This window comes from Crotalus tigris, unplaced genomic scaffold (assembly GCF_016545835.1).
Source record: "Crotalus tigris isolate CLP2741 ecotype Arizona unplaced genomic scaffold, ASM1654583v1 scf7180000017611.44802233496:7321179, whole genome shotgun sequence".
NCBI classification, from domain to species: Eukaryota; Metazoa; Chordata; class Lepidosauria; order Squamata; family Viperidae; genus Crotalus; species Crotalus tigris.
The window spans coordinates 1,050,671-1,063,555 of NW_024096511.1; the positions used below are offsets into that span (position 1 = coordinate 1,050,671).

Genomic DNA, 12,885 nt, shown 5'->3' on the forward strand with positions numbered 1-12,885 from the left:
CCTCAATATGATGTGCCATTGGGGCAAAGGAGCATTGCTGAAAGGGTCAAGCAAAGAAAGATAGAAGTATATATCAGAATATATAATTTCATCAGGGTCACCTAAGATGTGAAGGTCAACATAGTTGCTAAGAGTTGACACCAACTGATGGCAAATAATCAATCAAAACTAAAAGTCGAATAAAGCAAGGAAAGTACAAGTCTCTACAGCAGTTAATATTTGTTGAAATTTATTCCTAGGGATGAAAGTTTATCAATCATAAGCACTCAGATTTAAAAATGTATATAAGTATTTAAAACAGCAAGCTCTTTAAAAATGTATATAAGTATTTAAAACAGCAAGCTCTCTCTGTGATTTGCAGAAACTGAGTAACAAGCTGCCGTCATATGGTGAAAAATCTTGTCCCAGTGTTAGAGCTCTGAAAATAAGGTCTTGCTGATCAATGCTACTATCTGGACAGGCATAGAATCTCAGCTCTACTCAACTCTACTTAATGCTATTCCAGACAAACTGGTTGTCCAGATAATTTCCCATTAACTTTATTCAAAGTGGCTAATGAGCAGCATAAAAGATATAAGCTGCAGATGAAACTATGTACCAAATTGATGCTAGTGTATACAATACTGGTTGAGAGGAAAAAAAAAATAGAGTTTGTTAAGGAAAGTCAGAGTTCTGAAAATGTTGTGATTATTCTACTATTCTAACTAGTAGTCTACTAGTTACAATTGGCACAGATGTCAACTCACCAGTAGGCTACACATTTGGAATCCTGGACTTTTTCTTCATTTCTGATCAAGGAGATGAAAGCCAATTTTATTCCCACATTTCTATCAATTATATTTTTAATGGACATGGTTGGTGAAATCCAGACTGCATTAATAGGGATGTACACAAATATATTAAAGCTCACTGCCATACTTCACGTAAGACTGGACTGAGCTCCAGAAAGCAGCACGTTCTTGTTAGGAGATGTTTGTTGACTTTCTACAACTTCACATTTTCCTGGTGAGTTGTAATATACTTCCCAATATCTTTGGTAAGCTGGCTGAGGGAAACTGTATTGGTAAGATCCTAACATAACTAGATGATATCAGGTTGTCAGAATCTGGTCAGTATAACCATTCACTTTTTACATAGTACAAAAAAGAAAAATATGTAATGGATAACTTTTCAAAATAGTTTTGTTGACTGTTATAAGACATACTGTGACAATACTTAATTGGTGCTAAGTTTGCTCATTTGACAGATAGCTTTGTGGGGAGTTTAAATCAGGGCTTTTCAACCAGTGGTACGGGTACCACCTGTGGTACATTGGCACCTGGCAGGTGGTACGCGACCATCCTAGAAAAGTAGTGGGGGAGGGGAATGAGCTGAACTGGTAGCAGCATCGCACAAGCCTGAGCAAGAGATGGCTGGAGCTGCAGGGCTGTCAGGGCTCAGTGGAAGCACCAGGATCAGCGCCAGACTCCAGCTGGAGTTTGGCACTGATCCTGGTGCTTCAGTTGAGTCCTGAAGAAGCATCGATCAGCTGGAAAGTGGCACTGATCCTGGTGCTTCTGCTGAGCCCAGAAGAAACGCCGATCAGCTGGAATATTGCAGCATCTCCAGGGTCTTCAGATGTTTGGCAACTGATTCATATTTATGATGGTCACAGTGTCATGTGAAGTGACCAAAACCTGCTGCAACCACCCAGAAGATGGGGGGAATAAAAACCAAACACCCCCACCCCACCCCCGCTGCCAATCCTGAACAGAAACGCTCACAACAATGAAAACCTCGGACAGGAGGAAGAGTGCCGCCGGGTGAGCAGGCAGATGTCTTGCTTGGCTGTGGCTTGGGGGGCACTTTTTTCAGTGCCATTGTAACTTCTAAGAGTCACTAAGCGAACTGTTGTAAGCCGAGGGCTACCTGTAATTTATCATTTTTTTCATATTTTTTTGGGTCATCAAGTTTTTTGACACCTTGATAGGTGACTGATGGTACTTGGATGTTGCCATATCCTAAAAGTGGTACAATGGGTGAAAAGGTTGAAAAGCCCTGGTTTAAATCATCTGTCATAACGTTTGAAACAGATAACTCTTAATTTTAATTATTCTCATTAATAAATATGCACAATGTTTAACATCACATAAAATGGATTACGTTGTAACAAGTAAATGCTAAACGCAGAAAGTAACTATACCATTTGGATAACTGTTTTTTGTCTGAGGCATTTTGGCCCTTTCTTCTAGTTTGTCTGGATTCTGGCCTTAAGATCCTGTTCATTTTTTCCTTCAGGAGCTGGTAATTTTAATGCAATCATAGTTTAATTCAAAATAACAGAATCCAAAAATGTATTAAATTTGTTCAAGAAGGTGATTATAGAATTTGTCTTGCAAGCAAAAAGAAAGATAAAATTCAGATTATACAACCATTGATTGTGTAACTATGTGCTATATTATAATACATTATTGCACAGAAATTCCATAATGAACTCAGTTCAATGCTGATACACTGTTTTATGATAAATTCTACATCTCAACAATGAGAATACTTAAACTGCAATAAAATTTGTATTTTAATTCTTCTAGATATAAGACAGTTTCTATACTGTACCTAATATTTACAACAGCAATACTGTTGTAAATGCTGTTGTAAAAATTCCAGATGTCTTGGAATACAATTTCTACTCTTGACAATGATCATGCTATTTGGACTGTTAAAAGCAAGAGACCAAAACATTTGGAAGTTACTAGGTTGCCTGTTCATAATTTACACAATTGTTGTATATTCTGTACATAGCATGTAACCATTTTGCTCATTCGGTCCGGGTTCAGTGCAAGATGTTATATGAATCTGTCCTTAATCACATGTTTGAAACTTTGAAGCTCGTATTAAAATCTAATATTGTTAGTAAGGCATAATATGGCAGATGCCCAAGAAAAATAAAAACAATTTCTTCTAAATCAGTTCTTTGCAACTGAGAAATCTTTCTATACAGGAACTACCAATGAAGATGGATAATAGATCTTCACAGTTTCATCCCAAGCACAGTCAGCCACCTATGGAGAACAAGCACAATTTAGGACAAGAAATAATATGTATCAAAAAAATAGTCATGTTATATAATTTATATATTTGCACTGGTAATTTTGCCCCTGCAATACTACTAAGTATAAAGCCAACATATATAAATAAAGTTTAAAACATCAATTTTGGGTTAAAAAATAACAAAATAATATTCTAAATATTTTCATTTCATTTTCATTTTAAAAATAAAACTAACAATACATAGTCAAGTGGTCCAAAAAAGATAAAAAATTTAAGTTTGCTTAGGTGAGACATATTGAATACTAAAGAAGGTTTTCCAGAAATTGATTTCACTATTTTATAGTACATAGTGATGAAGATTTAATCATATTTATTAGTATCAGTGAACTTTTAACAGTTTGTAAATGTATTTAATAATATTTTAAAATAAATAAAAATAAATGTAAGCTCACAATTTATATTAATTTATTCCAAAGTAAATTAAAATTAGTTTCAGAAAAGAAGTACTGCTTAAAAAAGAGCACAAAATACATTAAATCTGGTAATGCAATTAAGCTTCTGTAGCAAAGCATTAGAATATAATAACAGCATAAAAAGACATATAGATATATAACAACATAAGGATGAGCATATAAATTAAGATTTTTTAAAAAAACTCTTGTAGTTTGATCAAATTAATTATAACTTAACTATAAATGGATCTACATGTGTCAGAAGGTGTTTCAACATTTTTATTCAACATTAACGAAACCTGCAATAATTGTAACCATGCATTATATTATTCTAAATCCAAACTAACTTCCCACTTTATTTACATATTCAAAAGTACAAAAGACTTTATTTTCACTGAACTTCTATTCAATTAGTTGCAGTTTGCTGAGAAAAAAGTTCAATATTAATACTTAAATAACTGTGTGATGCAGCCTATCCAGCTTTCTATTCATGATTTCTTTTCCTGATCGACTGATAGCTATATAATGATCGTTCACAGTAGACTACACCTGTCTGTACACAATGTATTTAGAGTTCACAAAACAAACACTCGACTGCCAAGAGAAAACAATAAATAAAATACCAATTTCTGAATATTAAGTATAGTAATCATTATTTCAACCAATCTTAGGAAAAGCAAACACAATTTACAGAAGGTTGGCTGATGAAAACCTTTTGCTTTAATTCAGTCTAGATTTGTTACTGATAGTACATGAAAAAATATATATGTAAATAGGAAAAAATAGCAAATAAAAGATAAATTATTTTGATAAATTATGTTAATATTCTGTGAACTCTTGAAATCTAATCATCAACCAATCCCTAGAAGATTGCTTTTTTCTGTTCAACTGTGTCCAGTCTTCAGAGAGTAGAGACAATTTTTCTGAAGAGATTTGCCACGGCCTCCTTCCTCGGGCTGAGAGAAAGTGACGGACCCAAACTCACCCAGCGGGCTTTGTGCCCAAGGCATGGCCAGCACTCATGTCTATGGAGATTCTCAGTCATCCAGATTAGTTATCCCAAATATGCTTTTTCTTTTTCACAAGCAACTGGATCTTCTTGTCCAGTTGACATGCATATATGGACTCCCCAAAATCCACAAAGAAGGAACACACCAAGAAAAAGAAAAAACATCTTTGGGCCAGTACTCATGGTTTCCTAGTTTCCTACTTGATGTTGTGATTCCTTGCCAGCCAGTGGATCCTGAGTCTGAGGAATCAGATGAGGAGGAGGGGTCTGGAGTGACATTAGAGTCAGAGGAATGTTCTGCAGAGCTCCAAGACTTACAGTTTGATGAGGAGCCTGGCCCCTCTACTTGCGCTCAGGCTGAGACATAGTTGTGCTGGGAGCCTGAGTTGGACAATGATGAAGAACAGTTGGGACAAATCCAGGATACAACCAGAGCTATACAAACATATGCTTCTGGTACTGATGTTCATCAGCCATAAAAAATGATTATGCACTATTTTCTGCTGTGTAGTCTTTAGCTACTTTTCTTTGTCTGGGTAGAATAAATTAAATTACTTGAAGTATGGATTGAGGATTCTGGGCTGTTTCAGATTCCTGTCCTAGGACTGTCAGTCATGATTTTACTCCTCCCCAGTCCTTGAATTTTAAATTAGTTATGTCTAACTTGTTTCATTTTGATGGAACTTATTCATGACTAACTTTAGCTGGCAGTGTTAATACTTCTATAGCAGTGGTGGCGAATCTATGGCACTCGGAGCCCTCTCTGTGGGCACACGTGCTGTTGCCCCAGCCTTGCCTCCTCCCACAACCTCCTCACCAGCAGCCCCCCTGGAGGAGAGTCGCCCCTGAGTGTGGCCCATGTGGAGTAGCACAGCCAAGGACATGGCAGCCAGGCAGCGTAGACAAGACTCTGCCCACACGCCCCATTGCGCACAGTTGATGCTGTGGGGCATGGGCAGAGGGCGTGGCTGCCATGGCGCTGCTGGGCTGCCTGGGCGATCTGCGCTGGGCCCTGGAGGCAGTGAGTGGCCCTGCGGGCAGGCGGGGTGGGGGCAGAGCATTGAGTGGGGAGGGGCCAATTTTTGGGTACTCAGTCTCTAAAAGGTTCGCCATCACTGTTCTACAGTAAGGAACGTTTACCCGAGAGCAAGGATGGTTCAGCAGGTTTACAAATATAATAAACTCAGAACAACAAAACATAGTGGTTAGGTCCACTGTGGTATGTCCTAACAAATAAAGAAACCACAATATTTCTTAATGTGTTGTTCTGGCTCATCCAATGTACTAATGCAAAGATTGGATCCCCTTCCATACACTGAACCGCTAACTATTCAGCACCATTACTATATAACCTACTTTATCTACAAACCAGCCTTCAAGCCCTTCAGCAGGTAGGAAGAAACTGATTAGAAGGCAGGCAGTTTCAGGGAAGAGAGTAATTAAGGAAGAGACTAATTAAGCCATTATATGACTTAACTGCAGTGAACTTCTAAATAACATTCAGAATTTACAATTACTAATCAGCTGTTAAAAGGATAAAACAACTGATTAATAGATTGTTAATGTTTCAGAAATTGTGGTTTGCTTAACAAATTATTATAAATTAATTGACTTTGCATTGCATAATTACAATGCATCAGGGACTTTTTAACTGATCAACATATTATATATGGCTATCATAAATCTATTTTATTTCTATTTTTTTAATTAGGTAACACAGGAAAATGTTAAATTATACACCATTAGCTAAGTTTTGCAGAGCTTTCCATAGATATCTTCTCATATATCGTGATTCTATAAATTGCTTTTGTTTTGCTTCAAGGGCTGTTTAGTATATTTTTCCATATGTGCCATAGTGCAAATACAACCTGTGAATGAGGCCAATTTAAGTAGGTTTAATATTATTGTGCAAAGTGGCAAAATTACATCTCCAACTTTCTTCAGTTATAATTTCTACATATTTGTCTAAGACAATTGTAAAGTATGTCCATAGACATATGTTTTAAATTATGGTTAAATTTTGGCTTTTGTATATTTGTTTTAAACCACATTAAAGATTTGGGGATCTGTACATTCTTCAGAGTAGAGCAGCCTATAAGTCCTGCAGATAAATAGATTTGCAACTGAAATATACCCAACATAACTGGAGCAAAATGTTAAGCTATAAAGGGGTTTAGTTGGCTGGAGAATATGAGAGATTTTCTCCAAGACTGCTGATAGTTGAACAACATGCATGAGTTTTAACTTTATAAGTTTTTTCTCAAATTGCCTCTTCATATAAAATAAACAAAAGCTTGCCCAAGGCTAAAAATGGTAAAGAGACTAAACCCAATGAGATATAGATGCATTATCTTTTTTCCTCATATCACCACTGAACAAAAGCAAGAAAGGTGCTAAAAATTAGTATTACACATTTTCAGAGTGATTCCTCTCTCTTTTTTTTCATCTTTTTCATCCTTTGAGTATGAAAGAAAATAGTAAGAACTACAATGAAACGTAATAGAATAACACCTCTGTACATTTCCTGGAAGAATTTCCCACCCCATCAAATAAGACAATGTAATAAAACCTACCAGTAAAAACTTTTAGTAAGTCTTGTTTAAAGGAAAGTTCCTAGAGCAGTACAAAATAGAAGATTGGTTGCTCACTTCAAGGCTGGACATTACTACTACACAAAGAGATGCAGTACGCTTTGTCACAAAACCTTCAACCTTTGGAACAGGAAGTTCCAATCACAGAACAGGTCATTGAGTTACCCAGAAATGGTTCCATCCTGAAATATGCCAACCTACTTCAAAGATGGACCACTTCCAAAATATTTGCAACAACCAAAATCAGAATAATCTATTTCAGGGTCAGAATGTTCCAGGGCAGAGCAGCATATATACCGTACTACTATTACTAGGTTATGGCAGCCATCTGGCAAATTTGTTTGCAATACATAAATTAAGCTTCCCTTCCAAAAACAAGGAATATGAACTAGGAAAATATGCAGGCTGACAAAGACTATTCTCCTACGTTCAGCTTTAATTATGATGAAAATTCTTCAGTTTTTGTTAATTAGTAAGTCTAGTTTCCATTACCCAGTTTAGTTCCCTATTAGATCCTCCGTTCGTTAATTAACTTATAGTTTTACTTTGTTGGTCAAGCCATTTCCAATAGTAGAGATGACCAACTTTGAGGCTGAAAAAGGAGAAAATAAAAACCTGTTAGATGTTGGTTGATATTTATTTTTTCCAATGGAAAAAGGTTTAGCATCTATAAACAAGTCCTAAACTCATTATATCTCTTTATATCTCCTAAATTGTGAATAGGCATTCTTGTGGGACATGTGTGACTAAGGAACAGCTACACTGGGAAAGGAAGGAAAGAGAAATAAGAAAAAAAAACACAAGATGAGGATGGGGTTAAGTGGAAAATAAACAGGATAGGGAAGAGAAGAGAAAGGTGCATAGAGAGTGATGCTGAGGTATAAGATGCAACGGTGTTTCTTAACTTTGTGAACATTAAAGTGGCTGATTGTAGGAATTCTGGGAGTTGAAGTCTATATATAGGAAGTGCTTTATGTTTGTGCTTCCCCCCTACATTTCTAAAATCCCCTAATGGAAGCAGAATAAGTTTCTTCTTTTGAATACAATCTGTTCCCTTTAAACAATGGCTGTCTTTATTCTGCAAATATAAAACCACCTTCCCTCCCACTTCAAAAGTCCACATTTTGATAAAAGGTCATCTCCTTTAGAAAGATACAAAGTTAAAAGGTACTAAAATCTATTAAAAGGCTTTATATTGTTACTAAAAAGTTCTGCACCATTCACATATTCTGAAAGCTCTGATTTTCAGTTCACAAATACAATCAGTTTAATTTCAGCTTCGCCGACAAAGGCTCATCTCAAAATGATCTTTCAAGCAGGGATGAAGCATGAAATAACTGTATAGGTAACTCACCACTTAGGACTGCAGTTCTGCTCTACTAAGGCCAATAATTGGCACAGCAAAAGAATTGCATTGCAAAGAATCTAACTTGTAACTTAAGTTTTAATCTCAAAGAAGCTTTTCAACAATATGATTTGCAAACGGCAACATATGTATACAGTATTTGTAAGTATCTCACCCTTCGGTGCTTAAGGAAAAAAAACCTTATTATGTTTTCCTTTTAAGAAATGGCAACATTATAATTAAGAAAACCGAACTATAATTCGTACTTCAAAGAACTTTCACAATGTTATTTCTCCCTATTCAAAGTACCTAATCCTGTTTTCAGGCAGACAAGAGCTGCAGAAAAAGTCTTGCTCAGCAGACAGCTTTCATTTACATATGTGAGCCTAGCATTGGTAGTGTGGAAGACATGATGATAACTAGGCATAGAAATAGAGAAAGGAACCTCGGACTGTCATTTCTTTCTTCAGGTTCGAGTTGAACACTATCTACTAGGCTTATGACTCAAGCAGACCCAAAACACCCTAATCTCCAGACCTTTGTGCCTTGAGCAATACTTCCTCACTTCTTTATATCTTCAAACTAATATATTCAATCAAGTAAAGAAATGAATTTGGCATTAAAGCAAGAGCTGGAACTCTTCAACCATCCAGTTTAGATGACTAAAATTATGCTATATAGAACTTCAAATGATGCTTCCGTGGTAACAAAATGTTTGTAAGAAAAAAAAAATCTCAGTACAACTGTACTTCCCAAATATGATTTTAAAATACGCTACTGGCCTTATTTTTTAATGAGAAAGTACCCTGCCTCACATATGTTTTCAATAAATGTGTGAATTTTTAAAAATCTATATATTTGATCAACATAGAAGACATTGGGGGAAGGGGGGGGGGAAACCAAGCCTTGAGATATTCAAACACAGAAGTGCTAAATCTGATTAAAATTTAAAATGGAGGAGAAATTTAAAAAGAGACTGATCTTTCCAAACATAAAGAGTATGTGCAGAACTATGTACAGTTATATTTTATTGAGATAATTAGTGCAATCAGCTTGGTAGAATATACTGATATTAAGTATATTATGTGGCCTAGCTATTTACCGTGCAATTTTTTTTAAAAAAGAAGTGACTCTGTGAACTAGCCACAACTTTTGTTTTAAGGAACTCCCAAAACAGTGCATTACTAAATATTGATAGCATGGTTTTATGAAATTTATTCATTAAACTTGCCACCAATTATAATTTTATTTTTAAGAGCAAAATACCTACGTATAGGCCCTCATTTCCTTATCTACTTTCAAATGACATTCCCATTAATATTAATCCCTTAACCATTGAAAGGCTATCAACCCTTGTTTTAAAGTATTGCCTGATATTAATATCTACTTATGAACAGCATGCAGATTTGTAAATTTAGTAGAGATTAATTTAAGGGATTATCAAAAACAAATATTGTAAAACCCGTTATTTCCTAATCCAATCTCTACTGATAGTGTGTTTAATATAATTTACTTACATTTTGGGGGGGGGGGGTGACGTACTTGAAATATAGGAGACTCCGTGTTTTTCATTTTGCTGATCCTATTATTTTACTACAGCCTCAAGGATGTTTGCATTAATGGCACAATAAACAGAAAGTGATTTCATTTTTTCCTCTTATATTTAGAGATGGCTAACAAACCTGCAGCGAACATAATCTGATAAATTTTTGCATTTCTTTCAAGGTACAATGATTCATGGAACTGATATTACATCTGTTCCATAAAACAAATTAAGAGACAAACACTATTTTCCGAGAACACAATTAAAATATATGCATACATCAGTCAACATATTCTTTAAAAAAACATATTAGCAGGTAAGTGTGGGCTGAAGTCAAACAAATGGCTGCATAATGAGGATGACAGCAGCTCATTTTTCTGCCAATTTAAGCTGAAGGACCAGAATACGCTGCTAAATGGCACAGGCTCTGGGACAAGAGCATGAAGGGGAAGGAGACAAGCAGCTGAACACTTGAGGGAGGGTTCTTTTCACTCATGGACCATGATCAATGCCAATTGGCAAATACCTCTGATCTTAGGAGAAGCTTTTGTGGGGATGGGTTCTTCCTGGGGGGGGGGGACAGAAAGAGTCAGGTTACAAAGGAATCCAACCTAGTGTTTAAATAATCTTAATGGACCTTTTTTAATAGCACCCATTCTTATGAAAACAAGAGAATTCAATGGGCAGATCTTAATATAAGAACAGCAGAAATATGTTTATTTAGCTTCATAAGCAAATGATTGTTATGAGCTTTTGACCTGGTGATGGCATAGCTCCTAAAGTATGTACGTTCTACAGACTTTTATTTATAACTTGTTTTTAATTAATTTGTTTGCTGCCTCAATCACAAGTGCAACCTGTTACCTTAAAACCATCCAACAACCCAACCAAGAAGAAGACTTGGATAATGTTTTTCAAAAACAAATTACAAAATTTTCAGAAAGGCTGAAAAACTAAATGGGTACATTTAATTATTAAAGAAAACATAGGAGCAGTATGTTGTCTTCCAGAGTAGAATTTAATGAATTAAAACCATTAGTTATTAATCAAATTTTTAACATTCTATAATAAATTATCTCTTCAAAGTAAACAGTAATAATTATAGTAGACATTTTTGCTTGGACAATTTTAAATGAACATACATTTGGATACAAATTTTGCTAAGAATATTCCTTCTAGAAGTTCTTGATCTGCCTTGTCAATTTTTTTTCTTCAAGGAATGCTAGAAGGAAAGGTCAGCTTCACTTGATTTGAGAATAACTAACAGGGAAGACTTAATTGAGGAATGAAAAAACTAAGAATACTGGGAGAAAGTGATCCTATAATGTTGCCCAGAACTTTGATATTAAATGATATTTAAAAACTACAATTGTAGATTGCTTTATTTCAAGAAATCATATTTAATTAACTCAGAACAATAGTTGGGTAAAATAGTTGATGGCAGAAGCTGATGGAGAAGTGAGCCCACTAAAGATGGGAATTTCTTAAAAAAAAAGATATATTACAGCAAAACCTCAATGTAACAAACCATTTGGAGACAGGCTTGTCTGATTCTACCACATATGAATTAATGCTATTTGTGTTAACTTGTATTATTTTTGTCACCTCGGTAAATATGCATGCAAATGACATAAATCAATGCAAAATTTGTAAATAACATTTTTCTACCTATCAATATGTAAGCTGATGAAAATAATAAATTTAAGTAATCACGCAGACTGTTTACGATACAAAATAGATTTAATTTATTATTTTGTGGAAACATCGGGACAGAAATCTTGTCCATGTACCAAAATTATTTGGTAACTTTAGTTTTACTGTATGAAAAACATCAATGAGAAAAGCTTAGTGAAAATCTGAAAGTCACAAAGGACACGTAGAAGAATTGGAAAGAGACATAAATCACTAAAAAAGATTACATATAATAGTCTGGATTGTAGAAATAGTATCAGAAAAGCCAACACTTAGAATCAGCTGAAATTAATAAAGGATGCTAAGAATGACAAGACATTTGGAGAAAAGAAAGGAAGGAATTAAATAAAAGTAAAATTCTTCCTGTATAAAAGGGAAAAAAAAATACTTCAGCACTCAGTGAAAATGACAAAAAAGTAGCAATCAAAAAGAAAAGACAGAATTATTCAACTAATTTTTTTAGCTCAGTTGGTTCTACAAGGATATACAATTGATACTGAATGAATTAAAACCTTTAGGCCCACATGGATTGCTGACTGACAGGTGACTGAAGGAATTTGTTGCTGGTTGATTCTATTGTTTTATTTTTGCATATTCTTACATAAATTTGCAGGTTTCAAAAAAGAGTCTATGTATAATCCATACTTCAACTGGGTTTACATTCACACAAAAAAAAATGAGTTCTCTTATTTTCTTACCTGACCCGAATCATGCAAACTTAAATCTAGGCCACAAGTAAACTCCGTATGATGCTCCACAGTTTCAAGCAGAGGGTCAGGCTTGGAGAAATCCCAAAATCTACAGAAGGAAACAAGAATACAATTATGGTAATTGAAAGGCCACCGATGGCATGCTTGAAGCTGCCAGATGCTTTTAAAAACCAAGCCCGTCTACTTTAAAAACATAATTAATCCTATTGCCACAGGTCTCTTGCTTCATCTGCATAAATGAGCATTTCATTAAGAAATTCATTAAGAAAGCATTTTCTTCAGTTCAGTATGGAAATTTTTGGGTCAAAAAAGCTGGCCTAATTATCTTCCATTGGGAAAATCTGCAAAACAATAATGTGAGGATTGTTTATTGCATAAACAATTTACATATACTGTACTGTAACAATTTATATGTGTTATCCTTGGGGTGGGGGAAAACATCTTTGTTGTCAGACCATCAGTCCACTGGTACAGCTAACTTTTGCTGAGAGCTTGTCTCTCAGATAAAAATAT

The 12,885-nt window shown here is 35.1% G+C and overlaps 1 protein-coding gene across 1 annotated transcript in view; it reads right to left on the bottom strand.

The window, feature by feature from the left end:
* Nucleotides 1–2,062: 2,062 nt before the first annotated feature.
* PEX7 (peroxisomal biogenesis factor 7) overlaps nucleotides 2,063–12,885 on the bottom strand; it is a 51,417-nt gene continuing 40,594 nt past the window's right edge. The window contains exons 9-10 of the mRNA XM_039323277.1: nucleotides 12,361–12,460; nucleotides 2,063–3,041 (exon numbers count right to left, since the gene is read on the bottom strand). Of these exons, the coding sequence (XP_039179211.1) occupies nucleotides 2,973–3,041; nucleotides 12,361–12,460 (169 nt within the window). The 3' untranslated portion in view covers nucleotides 2,063–2,972. The remainder of the gene's footprint in view (nucleotides 3,042–12,360; nucleotides 12,461–12,885) is intronic.